The 19607-nt window shown below is 33.1% G+C and overlaps 1 protein-coding gene across 2 annotated transcripts in view; it reads left to right on the top strand.

Annotated features, from left to right (window-relative positions):
* Positions 1-19607, top strand: part of Slco6a1 (solute carrier organic anion transporter family member 6A1) — a 112801-nt gene that overhangs the window by 16659 nt on the left and 76535 nt on the right. Inside the window, exons 2-4 of one of the 2 annotated variants that reach the window (XM_040273201.2) lie at positions 12254-12514; positions 17134-17316; positions 19230-19326. In XM_040273201.2, the coding sequence (XP_040129135.2) occupies positions 12254-12514; positions 17134-17316; positions 19230-19326 (541 nt within the window). The remainder of the gene's footprint in view (positions 1-12253; positions 12515-17133; positions 17317-19229; positions 19327-19607) is intronic. The other variant, XM_078045134.1, reaches the window with a different exon arrangement.

Genomic DNA, 19607 nt, shown 5'->3' with positions numbered 1-19607 from the left:
TCCTCATCTAAGCATAGAAATTTTTTTGATCTTCTATAATGCTAGTTTAGTGGTTATGAATACTTTTATGCTTACCTTGAAAAGTTATCTCAAAGATAACTGAAAAACAACTTTGCTGGATATAGTAATCTAGGCTGGCTGTTCATTTCTTTTATGGTTTAAAATACATCATTAAGTTCCCTCCTAACCTTCTGAGTAATCTGCTGTTATTCTGATGGGTTTGCCTTTACAATTGACTTGGAACTCTTTTCTTATAGATTTTTATATTCTTTCTTTATTCTCTTCTTTTAGAAATTTAACTATAATATTTCATGGAGACGTTATTTTCTGGTTATGTTTGTTTGGGGTATTCTTGTTCCCAAGATTTGGAGAATTTTATGGAATTATTTCCCTAAATATATTTTCTTTGTCATTAGCTTGCATTTTTACTCTTTCCTCTAGACCTACAAGTTTAAATTTGGCTTTTTTACTGTTGTGTCTCAGAGATCTGACATGTTTTAATCATAATTTTCTTTAAATTATTATTTTTTATTACTGTCTGAAAGTGATCATTTATCTACCTTCTTTTTTTCTGATAGTCTTTTTTTCTTTTATGCTTGATCTAGTATATTGGAAAGGCATTCAACAGGACTGGTTGCTTGACTTATTGAGCTTTTCATTTTCAAAAGTTCTGTTTTGTCCTTTTTCAGAATTGCTGTCTCATTATCAAATTGTTCTTTAGCATTCTTCATTGACTTCCTTAATTCATTCAGCTGTTTATTTGTATACCCTTTGAATTCACTGGCCATTATAATACATAGTCTTTTGAATCTTTGTCTGGCATTTTGTTCACTTCTGATATCTTTGGATTTAGTTACCAAGGAATTTTGAACTTTTAGGAGTCATGTTTCCAAGTTTTGTCATGTTTCTTGTATTTCTAAATTGAGAATTTTGTATCTCATGGGATGGATATCTCTTCCAATTTATATAATCAACCTTTTATTGACAATGATTTAATTTGTTGTGTAGTATTGAATTTACTTCCAAATGGACTTCATGTTACAGTTTTCCTGTGGCTTCCTTAGCTGTGATTAGATAGTGGGGTTTACAACTGTGTGTGTTTTCTTGCAATCTGTGGGACTTACCTTTGCTGTAGGACTTCAAGAATAGGAACCCTCTGGTACTTAAGGCAAATATGTTGTAGATAATGAACTATCCTGGATATACTCACTGTGGTTACTCCTGTGGGCTTGGTATCACTGACAGTCTATAACACTGTGGAAGAGACCCATGCTGAGAGGCTTCTGAGTGTGTGACGTGATCACAACAGTTGTGATTTTTTTGCAAAGAGGGTGAACGTCCAGTAGAGGGTCATCAAATTCCCTTTATCTTGGACTACTTGGGGCTGGATCTTCAGCTGGGAGTTTTTCTTTTTCCTATTCTTTGTGTTGAGATATCTGTTAAAGTCTGAGTAGAACTAGATCATGGCTTGAGCAAAGTACTACTTCTCTCAACATGGGGTGGGTATGTAACTCGATGGTTAGCACCTGCCCAACATGTTCAAAGTACTTAGCTTGATTTCTAGCAACTAACAGTAACAAAAAAAAACTAAAATTAATCCAGATATAAACATATAATAAAAACAATATGAACAGCATCAGTAATCACAGAAAAGAAGGGAACGGAGGTAATAGAGATACAGAGTTAAACATTAATATAGAGAAAATTAATAAGAAAAAAAGGGCAAGGGAAGGGACAAAAGACAAAGAAAAAGGAAAAAGGGGAGGGGCATTGAATGAGAAAGAAGAGAGGAAAAAACAATCCAATTAAAGAATTTAAATGCTAAAATTAGATAAAGTAGTTAAAAGGAAAAAAGAAAAAATAATAATTCCTTGCTGAGGTGTTAGAAACACTTCTTTCTAGTGCCTCAAATTCAGAATATGCTAGGCTTGGGGAAAGGGTGGAAGCCAAACCTAAGACCAGGTGTGTTCCCCTGAGTCTGACTAAACCAGTTAGGGCAGTATGCAGTTTCAGTTCTGCTCTGCCTTACCCACCAGACAAAATTAAGGCAATGTTTTCCACGGCAGAGTGAAATCATTTCAGAAACTTTTGTGTCAAATCTTGGGATGTGGTGACAACCTGAGCCATCTGTGAGCCACTCATACTTGCCAGATTTATAAGCTGTTCAGGTGGGCTACCATTAGCTCCAGAGACCTGCAGTTGGTGCACCTGAGAGTACGGCAAAAACCAGGCCACGGTAGTGTATCTTCAAATGCATCTGAGGTTGGAGGAATCATTTGAATCACTCAGCAACTGAGTGATCCAACAACCTCTTCCACAGTGTACTCAGAACCAGGTCCCCCAACCACAATCCACTCATGACTGATTTTGCTCTTCATCACAGAAGGTAAGAACACTGACCATTGTGTCCTCTGCAACCTGTGTTCACCACTGCTTAGTGAACTTATGGCAGTCCCTCCCCTCTCCACAATTGTCATTCATGGCCATCTCTCATCTAGTCACTGCAGTAGGATGTCCCCAGGTATCCCAAACTGTGGTTGCTTTGTATTTTCTAAGCCCAGAGTAGTTCAGCTCCCAATAATAAGGGCCTTATTAATATGGCCCTGACTATAGCACACAGACAGTTTGCTGAATGATGCAATGGATCTCTTCTCCAAAGCTGACTTGCCATGCAGGAACTACTTTCAGACCAAACCCCTTACTGGATTTGAAGCTTGTGAAAACTGCTGTTTTTTTTCCTGCAGTCAGGGCTGCCAGTTTCCACTCTTCCTTAACCTTCTGTTTGTGGTGTCTTCTGCTGCCAGGGATATTGGACTAAATTTGCAAATTACTTGTACTTTTGTTTGTGTTACGTTTCTGCTTCACTGTTCTCTTCAGTTTTCCTGTCAAATCCTTCTTGGTTCCTAGAGCTCTTCCTTATCCTATTTTCAGAGTTCAGTATTTTCTTTGCTACTATGACTCTTCTCCCTCACAGAGCCATGTGAAGAGCACCTCTTTTTCACCTTCTTAACTCCCCCAATGTTGGTTTTATTCTTTATGTCTTGCCTGTTGATTTTCTTTTCTTTTTTAAATTTTTATTTATATTTTTTAATTTTAAAATATTTTTATTTTTATAAGTTCTTTTTAGTTATATATGACAGTAGAATTCATTTTAACATAGTTATACAAGCATACAACATATCTTACATTAATTCAGACACTCAATACCTCTTAATTTTTCTGTTTTATTTATTCCCCTCTGACCTCTATTATTTCCTCCATGATTGTGCATAATTTGAAGTTAATTTTCTGTCTCCTTAAGAAAGTATCTTACATCATTTATTTTATAGCTCTCTTTATGGCTCTTAAAGTAATAATATTTTATGTAAGTGTTGTTCTAATTGCATTCTAAGCTTGTTAATATATTATGTTTTAATTTTCATTTAGTCATTCATTTAATTTATTTATGAGCTAAAATCACGTAATGTATTGTTTCTGTTATTAGTGTGAATCAATATTTCTGTATTAGATCAATTAAAATGAGCAAATTAAAATAATTTAGAAATTTATTTCTTCTCTAATATTCTTCTATTCCTGATACAGATCTGAGTTTGAGATCTTGAGTTTCATTTTATCTGAAGATATTCTTTTGAAATTTCTTTCAAGGCACTGGTGAAAATTTTCTTCTGGTAATGTGATTTTCTTATGTGTGTATGTGTGTGGGTGCTGGGATTTGAACCCAGGGTCTCATGTAAGCCAGCCATGCATTTTATCACTGAGCTATATTCTCAGTCCCTCACTTTTCTTTTTCTTTTAATTTCTGGCTTTTTTTTTTTTTTTTTTTTTTTGGTACCAGGGATTGAACTCAGGGGCAATTGACCACTGAGCTACATCCCTGGCCCTATTTTGTGTATGTATGTATGTGTGAGTGTGTGTATGTGTATATATATATTAGAGACAGGGTCTCGCTGAGTTGCTTAGCGCCTTGCTAAGTTGCTGAGGCTGGCTTTGAACTCACAATCCTCCTGCCTTTGCCTCCTAAGCCTCTGGGATAACACGCATGTGCCACTGCACCCAGCCCACACTTTTCTTTTCTTAATATGTGTTTTGAGAACATCTTTATTTCTCTTTAATTTTGAATGAACTTTGATGGAGAAAAGGATCCTATGTTAATGGGGTTTTATTTCAATACTTCAAATATTTCACCCTAATTTTTCTGTCTTGAAGGATTTGTGGAAGAATTTGGTGGAATTCTTGTGCTTGATTCTTGATAGGTATAGTATTCTTTTTTCTTCAGCTTATTTCTTTACTGTCTCTTGATCTTTAATATTCTACAAGTTGAATTCCATATGCCAAGGAATAGATTTTATGATATTTATCCTTCTTTATCTTTGAGCTTCCCAAATTTATGGATTGGTATCTGTCACTAATTTGGGAAAAATATTTAGCCATTTTTACTTCAAATATTTCTTCTCTTCCTTTTTCTCTTTCTCATTCTGATATTTGGACTTTATGTTACACTTTTTGTAATTGTTGCACAATTCCTGAATATTCTCTTTTCCCCCCTTTCATCATTGCTTCCTTTTTAGAGTACTTGCTATGGATATTCTCAAGCTTGCTCTTTGATTATTTTCTTGGTTGTATACAGTCAACTAATAAATCCATCAAAGTTTTTGATTTCTAGAATTTTGATTTTTTTTTTAGAGTCTCCATATCTTGCTTACATCATCCATCTGTTCTTGCAACTTGCCCACTCTTCCATTAGAGTCCTTAGCATGTCAAGCAAAGTTATTTTAGATTCTTAGTGTATTAATTTCAAAGTCTCTGCTATAGTTGGTTTTCATGTTTGTTTTGTTCCTTAAGAGTGTTTTCTGTCTTTTTGCCTGTCAAGTTTTTTGCTGAAAGCCAGACTTGCTGCGTTGGTTAGCTGGAACTGAAGTAAATAGGCCTTAGTGTTTTCATGCTGATCCGTCTAGGAGTTAGGCTGTGTTTAGTGTTTGCTGAAGCTTTAGGTATCAAAATTATTTTTAAACTATGGGTCACCACTTCTTTTTTAATGTTTTGGATATTGTCTCAATCCTGCCTGTTTTTAGTCTTCTTTGGGACAGGATCTAGATCCTTTAAAGTACAAATTCCTTAATCCTAAAGTGTATCCTTTTTGGTGTCTCAGTTGATTGCCTAGCATATTTATAGGGGTTCTTTATTTTTAGGTAAGGATTTTAATAGTTTTCAGCACCTTATTTTCTATCAAACAAATATCTATTCATCTTCAGTTCAGTGGCTGTCAATCTTTTCTACTGCTTGTGGATTTTATCTAGACCCTCCTGAATCATCCTGACCACATGCAGCCTTTCCCTTGCAAATTTCTTTGCAAGGCTCCCTTGTCTCTGCTGCTGTTTTTCAAGTTTTAGCTTCTTTAGAATCTCTAAAGTCTCATTTCTGCTCTCTCAGCTCAGTCAGACCACAGTGCTTTATGTGGACAATCCTTCTCATGTCCTCCTGTGCCACAGTGAGAAAAGTGTCCAGTGAATGTTTGGGGCTCACCTGAAATATTTCTGTTCTCTCAGAAGACCATCTCAAAGTAGCATCGGGGTTGATTGTCTTTTTTAAATACAGTACTGATTGTCTGTTGTTAACATAATCATTATATTTACCCTCCTTCACCCCCCACCTTCTAAATATCCTCTGCAATTCAGAGAAGATGGAAACCACTTCAGAATCCCCTTTCCCACGTGATTCTTTTTTAGAGTTTTCCACCGAGAATAACTCATGGGAGATGTGGAAGATTGAAAATGAGGAGAGGTAAAGTTATCATTTTCCAGAGATGTCTGCATGCAGTTTATTTAAAATTGAGGTTGAGGGTATTCTGGTGAGCACTGAAGAATCACTCACGTAGCTGCTGCTGTCTACTGTAGTTGTAGATGCTTTCTGAGATTACTTAACATTGCATCGATTTTTTTGGAAGGAAAAAAAACAAGGAAAATAGCAGTGAGAGTCATTTCTATTAAAGGGACTCCTAAACTTCTTTGCTTCTCTTCTTAATTCTTTGTTTGTTTGTTTCTCCTGACCTACTCCCTGTAATTTTCCTGAATTTTTAAGTGACTTCCAGAATTTTCTGGGTCTGAGCATTCCCAACATTTGAAAGTAAACCCTAGCTCTGAAGCCCTTATATTGTAGCATTTTAACATTTTCTCTCATTTTCAAAATGAACCCAAACTGATAAAACTACTTTTCAAAAAAATATAGGACATAATCCCTTAAATATATGACATTTGGAATTTGTTCCATGATTTGATTATATTTGAAAGTAGTAATAACCTTATTGTTAATGAAAATATGAAATGAGAGTACCTATGGGTTGCAATGACAAAAGAATTATTTACATTAAATTGTCGAAACTGGAGACTATCATGCTAACTAAAATAACCCAGTACCCAAAGGCCAAGGTTAAATGTTTTCTCTGATATGTAGAAACTAGTACATAATAAGGGTGCTGGAATTAAAAAAATAGAAGAGATATTAGTGGAGTAGATGAAGGGGATTGGAGGAAAGGAAAAAGTTTTAGAAAAGGAAAGACAGTGGAATGAATCTGATCTAGCTTTCCTATATAAATATATGAATATACCACAATGAATCTCACCATTGTGTACATTCACAACACACCTGGGGCTGGGGATATATCTCAGTTGTCAGAGTCCTTGCCTCACATACACAAGGCCCTGGGTTTGATCTCCAGCACCACACACACACACACACACACACACCAAAAACAAAAACAAAAACAGAACTACAAGTAAATAGCATATAGATCAGTGGAGTTAAGGGAGGGAATGGGAGGAGGAAGGGGAGAGGAAGGGGAAGTTCTAGGGACTGAGTTGGAACAAATTGTCTTCCATGGTTTTATGGTTTTGTCAAATGAATCCAAATGTTATGAATAACTAAAAGTAAACAATAGAAAGGAAAAAATTATACAAACAAACACTTTTAACATAAATAATTGGGTCAAAAATTGCAGGAACAGACAAAAATCTCTTAGTATTTAATAGGTAGATTGAATTACTTAATTTACTATAAAAGTATACTAAATAGTTTGAGAAACTATATCCAAAGAGCATGTTCAAGTTTACCTTAACATTTTACATCTTAAAATAGAATATTTTTGAAATTTTCATGAGAAATTAGGCAAAAAATTAAAATTTGCTAAATCTAGGAAGATGGTACCTGATAATTTTTTTATTATTTTATTCATTTTCTTATTTGATCTATAACATTTTGAGAATTATTGATTTTTTTCTTTGTTTTATTTATATTTGTATTTTCTTGTTTTATTTACTTGATTTTAATGATTTGACAGTTGTGTTAATATATTGATAATCATTGTGATAGGATTGTGTTCTTTATCATTATGAAATTATTCCTTGCTTCATTTAATTAATTGCCTTATCATATGGGGAACCTATTTAATGTGCTATTTAAATAGGCTGAATATATCTTTTGGTTTGCCTAAGATAGTTCCAGTTTATGTCTGTGTCCTAGTTGCATATCATAATTATTCCCCCTTCCCTTTTGACGAAATATCATTACTAGTTTATCTTAATAAGCTGGGGTGATAGAAGTCACTTCAATTTTGCTTTTTTTTTTTACACATTGTAAAATTGTCACTAAAAAATTAAAATTAAAATGTGTTGAATAGAGTTCTTACTTTGTCAATGGTTCAATCTAAAAGACAGTAAAAAGAACAGATTTAAAACATTAAAAAAATAAGAGATTGGTAGTAATAACCCATAATTTTCCTATGCTTTGTCCACATGTGGTGTTATTAAATTTTCCTTTCAGTACAGTGTAAAGGGATTTTCCTGATAATGAAATGATCTGAAGTGCCTAAAATTACTCCTTACAATACTGGGTGATTGGGGGAGTAGTTGGTGCTGCTGGTTCTGCCATCCACTTGGGTATGTCAGACAGACTTGCCCTGGTGTATGCTGCAACCTGTAAGATGCATTCAGTTGCCTGCCTGTCTCTTGGTAAGGGCAGTAGGGAACTCTTGAAATTATAATTTAGTTGTACTTGAAGTATCTGTAGGAGGTAAGAGCTGAAAGGCACAATTACAAACTCTATGAAAAATAACGTAAGCACTCTTGCTACTATGATGTTTTCATTATCGTACTGTGTACTTCATCATGATTTATTGATTTTGTTGTTTGGCAATGCTTTTTATTTTCTAATAAAATTTTTGGCATAATGACTTCCAAAGTTATTAAAAGAAAGTTGGCAAAGACATGTAAAGTTTTGTTGTTTACCATTCATCAAAGAGCCATGTTTAATATTAACCAACCACAAGAAAACCAAATGATACAAATCTGCTGAATAATCTTTCAAAATGTTAAATATTGCCATCAGGAAATTGAAATAGAAAAATCAGTTTATTCCAATTAGTATTTGATTTTTGTAATTAAGAAAACTTTGAAAATTAATTCTGTTGAAGATAAATAAATAATTATTGTGAATGCTATTACAGGTTTATAAATTTTTACTTCAGAGATAGAATTAACTCATTGCTGTGGCAATAAAAGTACTAAGAATTTTGTTTCACAATACCATGGAAAAAATAATGTTTTTCCAGAACTAAGAAAGCTGTGAAGTACAAATGTGATTTGAATATGTAAAAAAATCATTCATAATTTAAGAAAGTATTCATAATTGCCTCATAATAGGTTGTGACATTTTACATCAAAATTTAAATTATTTATTCACAATTTTATATATATGTACATATATATATATATATATATATATATATATATTTTCATCTTGTTATATGTTACCTGTCTTTTCCTTCTGAATAAGAAATTTTTTAATTGTTGGATCTTTGGATAAGTATTTCATAAATCAACTTCAGAGTCTCATACTGATTTTTAACTGTCTTATAAATAAGTCCTCTAACTTTTGGTTTCAGTTTTGTTTAAAACCAGTTGGAAATAAATACATAATTGAAATATTTAAAAATGAATAACTTTATATTTCAAATATTAGAAGCTTTTGTTCAATTGTAATTACCAAAACAACACTTAAAAATAGGATTATTTTTAAATTCATCCCTCCAAAATCAAGAAAGCAATTAAACAAATTAAACTATAAATGCTTGAATGGCATCTGACATTTATTTTAGAAATCTCTTAATTGTGCTTTGAAAATATTTCTATGTTGAGGAAGAACTCACATTGTCTAGATACCATACTGACCATTCCCTGTGAGTTTGAATATTCTGATGAATAGAATGCTGAATAAGTGATGCATGTCTCCAAATGGACAGAATTGTCCTGTTTAAATATCAAGAAAAAAATTCCATTAGGGCTGCTGTGGGTGGTGGTGCCACCTGTAATCCCAGCATCTCGGGAGGCTGAGTCAGGAGGATTGCAGGTTCGGAGGCAGCAATTTAATGATGCTGTAAACAACCTAGTAAGACCCTGCCTCAAAATTTAAAAAAACAAAAAATTGAAAGAGCTGGGGATATGGCTCAGTGTTTAAGTGCCCTTTGGTTTGATGCCTGCTACTACTACTACTAAAAAAAAAGAAAAAAAAAGGAGAAAAGAACATAAAAGAAAAATCCATTAAAGAGAACACTCAATAATGAGGTAGATAAACATCTATGACTATTAGCCAGTCTCTTTCCTTAGCCATTCTACTTCTGTTTGGTAAATTCTTGGCTATCGTGACATTTGCATCAAACATGGAGGATATGTAAGAGCTGCATGCAAGGCTTTACCATTACTAAAGTTGAGTTGGGTATTGCACTGCCAAAAGCCTGTCTTGCCACTTCAATCAAGAACAAATCAGCATAATCTAGGAAATAACCCCATTCCTTGATGAAAGCAACCAGACACCTGGAGGCAAGTTGATTATATATTTCTGCTTTTGTTATTGAGTGGGCAATAATGTGTCCTCACTAAAACAGATCTTATTTGGATGTGAGCTCTGCTTTTGACACCAGGGATCTGTAAGCATTACCATAATTTGACTTAATGAATGTCTTATCTATCTTCTGATAATATTTTACCATCATTTTGCATCAGATTGAGAATTCAGTTTACAGCAAAAGAGGTAGAGCACTTGGTTCATGCTCATGGAATTCACTGACCTTCCAACTTATCTCAATAACCAGAAACTCTTGTCTCAATCATTATAATAGCTTAATTGAAGACTTACAAGACACCATAACTGGTAGACAAAATCAACAAATTTGAGATGCTGTCTCATAGGATAAGGTGTATGCTTGGAAATAGCAAACTAATCATGTTATTTGGGATCAAGCAGTAGAAAAAAGGGTGAGTAAAGGGAGAAGAAAGTTATTAATACAACTGCGGTCTTATAACCATTTGGTGAAATAAACATTATAGCCGTGACATATTTTCTCTTTTTTGTTCCTTTTATTCATATACATACAAACATATCCTGTATACATTTTTTGTGTACACGTATATGTTTGCATATGTATATATTCCAATTTTTTATTTTGCTCCTTCCCATTTTATTCTTTTGTTTATACTTTACATAAAGTAGACAACCTTAAAAATTTGTGTGTAAGTTACAGAATGTGTGTGAATTAAAAGGCAAATTAATACTGCCTCTGAAGAGATGATCACAATTACTGGCAGGACATATTTCTAGTCTTGGCCATTATCCTCCATGGCCCCATCTACAGTGAGAGTTGAAGAAAATTCCTTTCCTGGGTGCAGTTAAGTTTTTATCATGTTTTCTGATGGTATTGGTCTGTTAAACTAATTGTAGCTGAAAGTCTGTCTTGAGGTTTCTTTGGCAGTGGAATTCCTCACAAATTTAGTTAAGCCTCTGATATATTCGCTTTATTATTGGCAGTTACCATTGCCATTTTGTTTTTAGGCCAAAGGAATCTTCTCAGGGTTGTGACTAAAATTATTACCCTGAGATGAATGTGGTGTCTAATTAGGTTGTGTGTTTTTTGGGGGAGCATCTTTGTATGACTGATAGTTGAAAAATGTTAGGCAAAACCAGGATGATATTGTTATTTATTTGGTATGGAGGTTTAAATATGCAGTGAAGTGTGAAAATGAGTCCCAAGTAGGCTCAAGGGAAAGCCCTGCAAAATTTTTGCCTGGGGGCTATAAGCTCCCCTCATGAACTCACTCCTATTTACAAGTGGACTGGCAGAGTGAGTGTAAAAACGACATGCCCAGAGAAAGCTGTCTTATTTCACCTAGATGTTGCCACTGAAGGGATTGTGGCAATAGATGTAAAAAGGGTCAATGGGAAGCCTCTAGTACTTTCTGCTTCTGTTGGTGGTTTTAGCAAAGGAGCAATGCTGGATGATTGAAAATTCCTGGATTTAAATTTGGGAGTTAATGTGATTCCATCAGCAGCAATGGAGTACTGTTCAGCAGCACTGTGCTCACAGGGTCTGTCTCTGGCACCTGCAAGAGCAGCAGAAGCAGGAGGTGACTGAGCTGGTTTGCCTAACATTAGGAAGAATGTGGGCTCCTGTTTTCCTGAAAAACAAGGTAGTGAGTGCTGTTCCAACAGGAGCATCATAGCATAAGGTTGTGCTTAAGCAATCTTTCAGGGTTATCTTGAGTTTTAGTTAGTAACCACTTTCCCTTTCATTCCAATAAATGTATTACTTTTGGAACCATTTCCCGCCTATATCAACTTATTTTTGGCTAAAAAACTTAACATGATTATTTGTACACTGAATGATAGAAATACACATAGTATAAAACCATTTCAATACCCTGTGTTATTTACATTGAATAAGTACATTGTGAAAGTACACAGAAATGGTAAACTTCAAATGCAGAAAGCCGGTTATGGAAGGGAGAGACATAGATGAATTTGAATTATGTTTGGTTTCAACAATTCTGATAGCATTACATTTTCAATTCTAGATGGTGGATAAACATTCATTAAGGTATTTATAAATGTTTTAATAATTGAAATGTAACACACTAAAATAAAGATCAGTTCTACTGAATAATACAATAAGAATAATCTTCAAGAAATTACTCATAGAGGTAGTTAAAAAGTAACTTCAAAATGCAGCTAGCAAATATTTCTTAAAAGTTAACACCAATTAGTGTCAGAAAAATAATCACTAATTATGTCTATAGATTTTAAACATTCAGAAGAATGTAAAATAAAGGTAAATCAATATAAATTAAGTTTGCTTTGAAATGTTTATAATGTGACGTATTTTGTTTCTTAGATGCATATCATTGTCTTCATTTTTCTTTTTATATTCTAGGTATTATTTTTGGTCTTATAGACGTGAGCGCTGACAGTTTTCAAGAGCACTACACTCTGAGAATCATGCAGAAATTAGCCTTGAAACTCAGTTATGGTGTTTCCTCTTGCATGGTAGCAATATTTGTAGCATATTATGGAACAAGAGGAAACAGACCAAGATGGGTTGCACTGTCCTCCTTTTTAATAGGAGTTGCATCATTTTTACTTGCTTATCCATACTTGAGTGATGAAAATCTTCATTTAGAGGAAGAAGTTTCAGGTAATATTTTCAAATATACTGTTGTGCCTCAAATCAATATTCATTTAAATCATTGGCTCGGGGACTCGAAATAGTCTATGATGCCTATCTGTTTATATACCGATACATTGATATTGATTTATATAATTAAGTTTATTGACTAATTACTTGAAGTTTCCTAGTGAACAGATATGTCATGATCATATACCCTTCATATTAACTAATGGGCTTGGGAAGGAGAGGAAAGAACATTTGGAATAATTACTTTATGAGATTATTTCTCTTTTATTAATTTTCATATATATAACTATGAATCTCTTGAGAATTTTTCATGATTCCTTTTGTCTTCCACAATATGGCTTAATTAATCTCTTCCTTCTCGCCTCAACAGACATACATACATGCAAATGCACACACAAGCTCAAATATAAACAAGCCTACACACAAATAAAGAAAGGTTATTGTAGTTACTCTCATCATTTCAAAATGGGACCTGCTCATTGACTTAGTACTTGAATCGGGAAAGGTGGTGGCCTCTTCCCTTTGTTTATTTTTTTAAAATGTTTGTTTTAGTTATAGTTGGACACAAAGCTTTATTATTATTATTTTTTATGTGGTGCTGAGGATTGAATCTAGTGCCTCACACATGCTAGGTAAGTGCTCTACCACTGAGCCACAATCCCAGCCCTTTGTTCATCTTTTTTAAAAAATTATTCTACCATCTTTTTACTATTCCCACCAGAAAAAGGCATTTGAAGTTTCCTTGAATTTTTTATGACAGTACTGTATCAGATTCCTTCTTATCATGTACAGGTTTATATATGTGATGGAATGCATTTGCCCATTTTGGCAACTTTAAACTGGGTTCAGCAAGACAGTGAAAAAAGGTAAGAGGAGGTCTCTGTGTACTGTACAAGTGTATAAATGCTTGTGATATGTACAGAGTGTTTTATAGTATATTTATGATGTGTGTTTATAGCATATTAAATTCAAAAATAGTTCATATTAATACAACAAAAGTAATATATAAATATGGTTATATGCTGTATAATTTATTTATATCAATATAAGAAATATAAATTATGCCTTTTTTATATTTATAGAACAGACTTATGGTTAAATGAGAAAATGACTTAAGGCAAGAAGGGAATGGAAAACATTTCATTCCTAACTTTCCTTTAACTTTTATTCTGTTCAGAAGAATAAAACCTTAGGAAACAGTTGCTTTATACATAGTAAAAATTCTGATCAGTACTCAGTAGGAGTCATGGCAGTAAAGCAGTATGATCTTTCTTCCTTTTATGTCTTGTTTATACCATGTAGATAATATATTTTAGTTTTTGTTTGTGATTAGATGCATACAATTCACATAATAATATATAATGCATTTACTGGGTGACTCTGCTTGATACCACAGAAGTTGAAATAAACTGAATAAAAGAGAAATAAATTTATTTGTAGAAGTGCTCTCTTCAAGCATCTGTCTAAACAGATATTTTTCTTATTGCATTTGAAAGTTTATTTATTAAATAACAACTTTTAACTCTAAGTTCATATCTAGTTCACGTACACACACAGACAGTGAGTTCTGTATTCTTTTGTTCTGTCCCTTTCCCACATCCTTCTTGTCTTGTTTGAATATCTTCCTACTATGTCCTCTGTGTACCTTTGAGTTAGTTGCTTTTCTTCCCTTTTGAGTGGTCTGAACCTCTTTGGTGCTGTGCCTCCCATTCACCAGCATTTCCTATTCCCTGGCTCTGCTTACCATGCCTATCACAGATATCTCTACTGATGACATGCCAATCCCCAAGACTGTGCCTCAACCAGCATGCAGATATTGTACTTCACACATCCTTGAAAAGGTAGAACTGAGTTTTCTTCATGAACTCGTGGAAACACTTATTCCACATTCTCATCTTTAGTTACTAAAGCTTTATATTTCAGGGACCATCCACATGTGCCCTGGTATCAGTGCACTGTCACTATTATGAGAACTTCTTCAGCATGTATTATCCAGCTCTCTGATATTACACCCCCACTTCTTCCTACTTAGTCGTATGTTGAAGGCAAAATTCACTGGGACCTCCAGGAAAGTGACACCTACTTTCTTTGTCAGATCCTCATTATAATTTCCCTTCATTTGTAGCTTGTCTTATGCTCCTCAACATGAAATAATAGTAGTATTTTATGTACACTTGAATCAAATTCCTAAGCTCTCTTTTTTCATTTTTCTGTTTTTGTCCCTGGCTGGAAAGGCTTTTCACTGAACCACATAAATTTCCTTTAGCTATAACTAGACTGCCGCCTATGAATCCTATAATAAATTCATTGATGTTAACCTCAGTTGTTCATTTTGCTCTCAAATGGATCTGCTCAACCTGAAAACAGTGTTCCAAATTCACAAGCAGTTTAGACTTTCCTCACTTAACTCTGATGTTCTGTGTTGGATGGAAAGTACACTTTCATAAAGGAAAACTGCCTTAATTTATTTTCAGAGGGTTTATAATTCCACATGTATTCATTGGTTGATATTCTTTTCTTCTTCTTTCCTGTGGAATAAAGGTATGACTTCTACTAACCATTCTGTGCTCCCTTGCCTCTCCGGAAACTATTCCTCTTAGTGATCTCCTTCTCCGCTTTTCTGCAAATTTTTCTTCTCAATCATCCCACTCTTTGGCACTGTAATTTGTTGAAGTTTCTTCCTAGTATTAAACAATATCAGCAATAATAGACATAACTGGTAGTCCTCTTTTTCATCACTTTTCTCAACCTCCTGATTTTCACAGGTGAGTTTTCTGAAAGAATTGTACTTGCTTTCTGATTTAATCTCCCATTCTTTCTTCAGTCCACTTTAACATGGCTTCCACTCTAAATACTGCAACAGAATTATTTTCACAAACGTAATTCATGCTATTTAATATAATGAAATTTTATGTGTTTTGATTTGAACTTTCATCAGCATTTCATAATATTGATTGTTCCTTCCTATTTGAAATTCTCTTTTGCTTGCTATTTGCCATAGCCATATAGTTTATAGTCCTAAATAGAGTTTATGTTTGTTTATTTATTTATTTTAATATGATGAATGTCATTAAAAGATTAGCTTCTTTCTATTAGTCAACAGGAAGCTTGGGAGTATGAACCCTAGGAGAAGGGAAATGAACAAGTTGAATTTTCTAGGAGAAGGCAGGGACAGATTTTATGATTATCAGGAGCCTGAAGGACCTCCTTGAATTTATTTATCATGAATTCAGTGTGGGATTTCTAATGGATGTGTGTTTTTCTCCAGTCATGACCAATTTCAAAATGAAAATATAGAGTAGGGAAAAAAGTAATTTGACCAGGGTTGCAATTTTACTAAGGGATTGCATGATGTAAAAGATAGCAAAGGACTACAGAGGTTGAGATGATTATGATAGAAGGAATGTGACACTGGGCTAGTGAAAAGGAGCAGGGTCAATAGATTACCAGTCCTGATGAGATTTAAGGACTACAGAAATAAGGTTGCAAAAATAAGTGAGCTGGGAAGATAGGGATGATTAGAGTATAGATGCTTGAAAATCCAATTATGAAAAGTTTTTACTTAGATTTGACTTTTAAAATGAGCATCCTAAGGCAGGTAGGCTTCCATAAACAACAGGAGTTCGAGAAATTAAAAAGCATGTTGCAAATATTCCAAACTAATACTGTTATTACTGCAAGTCAATTTGTCTGTGTAAAATGAACCATCAACATTTAATCACAATCCTAGAGCCTTTTCCCATTTGCTATGGAGTCAAATATCATTCCATGGAAACTAAGTCAGATGAAAAGGTGATGTTATACCATATTGCAATCTGTACTTCACTAGGTTTTTCAACATATTTTGAAAGTATGTGTTAAATTGTGTTAAATTTCAACCATAACAATATGATTTAGTAACAATTGCCTAACTTGACCAAAGTAAAATAACAACTGAAATCACACAAAAATTTATTTAGCATTTTTTATAACCTAATGAATTAAAAAAAATCATAAGAACTATCCTGTGAACTAAAGGATCTTTAAATCTCATGGATGAATGACCTTATAATAACTCTTAACAACAAGAAATTTTTATCATGTTATATCCTGTCCTTATGATCCTATGTTCTAGAAGTTAGTCAGTCTAAAATGGGACATTATTTTATCAGAATGACAAATTAAATATAAAGATCACTAAAGAAATGAATATAGAACTGAACTCAGAAAGTAAGCTTTAATGATTCAGAAAATTAGAAGTTTGCATCTTGTGGAACAGGATGCAAAATTAATAGGAAATCACTGTAATATTTGTTATATTGTGTATAAATGTATATGTATAAAAATGTCTAGGCACATATAATTGTGTGAATACAATCATGTGTGAACATTTAAATTTTGGTTTACAATATGTGCATCTCTTCTGGCATTCCCACAAATTTTCTTTTATTAAAGCGTTTTTCTGAGAATATGATTAATCATAGAACTACATTCAATACAAATAAAGTATATCTAAAAGATAAAAGCATAATGGTGGCAACAGATTGTAGAAGAAAAATGTTTGATAAAGAATATTTCATATTTCTGGTATATTTAACTTTTGAATTCATTTAACAAAATACAATTATCTTTTTCAAAAGATATTTGCAATCCAATGAAGATTCTGGAAGCTTGCACCAGATCCGAATCATTCCAATCAAAATATGTATATTTCTCCACCTTCGGGCAGATTGTGCTGGGAGTAGCAGGAGTGCCTCTTTATATCCTTGGAATTACCTTCCTTGACGACAGTGTTCCTTTGCACTCCTCTGGCTTCTATTTAGGCAAGTTCCTCTGATTCTAATATTATTGGCCCATTTACTTTCTGCATTTTAAAATATATATTTCAACTGATACAAAAATACTATCTATTGGCCCTGTTATAACATTATATATGTTAAGTGTTAACTTGTATGCTTATTTTCAAAATTACACTGAAAGCTGGGAATGTACTTTAGTGGGTACTTGCCTACCATGCATGAGGCCCTGGGTTTGATTCCCAGCACTACAAAAACCAAACCAAAACAAAAAATTCCACACTGAAACACTTAATTCTGAAGAGTGACTTGAGATTTGAAATTCTAGACAAGTCATCTGAATGTCACTGAAAATATATAAAAAAATGGAAACGTGCGTTCTTTTAAAATAATAAAAACTGTTATTCATCCATCTATTGTCTATCTTTTCAGTTCAGTCTATACAGGCTGATGTTCATTTCTCCAAGGAAAAAAGTCTAAAAAACATTGGATTAAATTGCCTGATTAGTTGTTACTTTTAAACTCTGGGGATACAGATGAGAAGCAGTTGCCTTATGTTCATAATGAGAATAGGACATTATTAGATGCCTCTTTAGCACCAAATTTATTGTGGTGCTGAAAATAATCGTTGTATTAAGTTCTTTTAACAAAAATCACTTTTAGGTCTTTTGATATATTTAAGATAATTTAAAAACATAATCATGTTCATCATAGGAGACAAATGATATGCCATTTAATAGAACATCATATAGTCAACCCTATTTATAGCATTCTATGCTTCTATGTCCTATGATAAGTAACCCTAGATATTTCACAGGAAAATTTATCCATTTTTATATTGAAATAAATTCTGATCCTGCTTAGATCATCTACTTGTAAAGAGTTATCTAAATATCATTTTTAAGGAAAAATACAAAATTATTTTTATATACTTTATATGAAGGTGACTAAGTAGTATTTTGCACTGGAATAATGATTTTCCATGAGAGACAAAAAAGTGTATAAATTACTAAAATATGTTAATAAACTAAAGTAGAAGATATTCATATTTATGTCTACTTTCACCAAAAATATTTGCAATCATTTACTAATGTTAAGAGTGGCAGCAAATATTTTTGTTTTATTTTTAATTATATTGAATAGCAACTAAAATACATTCCTTTGTAATGTAACAGCAAGCCTACTATATTTCTACTTCCTTCCACCCTGGCAGCTAAGGTGAAGTATACAAAGGTGATGGTGTAACGTATTGTCTTCCTATAGAACTTTATTAAGGGAAATATACTAAATTTATGTTTATATTTAATATAAATACGTTTGTGTTATATTAAATATATTATATTAGATATAATGAATTACATAAGTAAGTTACCTGAGTGTTTCTAATACTTGATTGGATGATAGGTGTAATGGTCACTTTTTTGTGCCAACTTGTCTAGGTTATGACACCTTGTTGTTTGCTCAAACATTAGTTTAAATGTTTCTATGATAATATTGGTTTAGATGTGATTGATGTTATAATCTGTAGACTTTGAATAAAACAGATAAGCTCCATGATGTGGAGAGGACTGACCCAATTAATTTAATTCTGTAACAGTAAATACTGAAGTTTCCTGAGGAAGAAGATATTCTACCTCAAGACTGCCATGTCAACTCTCACTTGAATTTGCAGCATGTTGGCCTACTCTACAAATTTGTCACTTGCTCAGTCCTATAATTATATAAGCCAATTCTTTAAAATCTCTTTATTTTTTCTCTCTTTTATTTTTCTCTCTTCTACCTTCCTATATATAAAAACATCTTTTATTAGTCTGTTTCTCTGGACTAACACAGAATGTTATTTAAAAAAAAAAACTACAGAAGTAATCCATTTAGGTCATTCTTATCTCATGACAAAGCTGGTTTGTAAAGTTGCTTCATATTCAGTATTCATTTTCTAGGTTTTGGGGATGCTTCATCAACACTGGGATATGGTGTGGGTCATGTAATGGGAGCACCACTACTTAGGGCCCCTAAGAATCACAGCTTGCACGAAAGGTAAGCTATTTTTTTTCTTTTCCTTTCAGATTATGTTACATAAAATGTTTGTTGAGTAGATACCATTGCTTATAACAAAACATATATATTTAATTTGTAATAAACATTTTAGAAATGTAAGCAAAAGTGACTGATATGCACATGTATCTAAAATTAAGTACATTTAAAATATACATTTATATATTTTACTGCTTGAGATATAATTAAAACTATTACTTATTATGAAAACCTTACAACTAATTTTTCATGTGCTTTTTTATGACAAAAAAAACCCCACAACA

The sequence above is a fragment of the Ictidomys tridecemlineatus genome, chromosome 1 (genome assembly GCF_052094955.1).
Source record: "Ictidomys tridecemlineatus isolate mIctTri1 chromosome 1, mIctTri1.hap1, whole genome shotgun sequence".
NCBI lineage: Eukaryota > Metazoa > Chordata > Mammalia > Rodentia > Sciuridae > Ictidomys > Ictidomys tridecemlineatus.
This window is presented reverse-complemented; position numbering and strand designations above follow the sequence as displayed.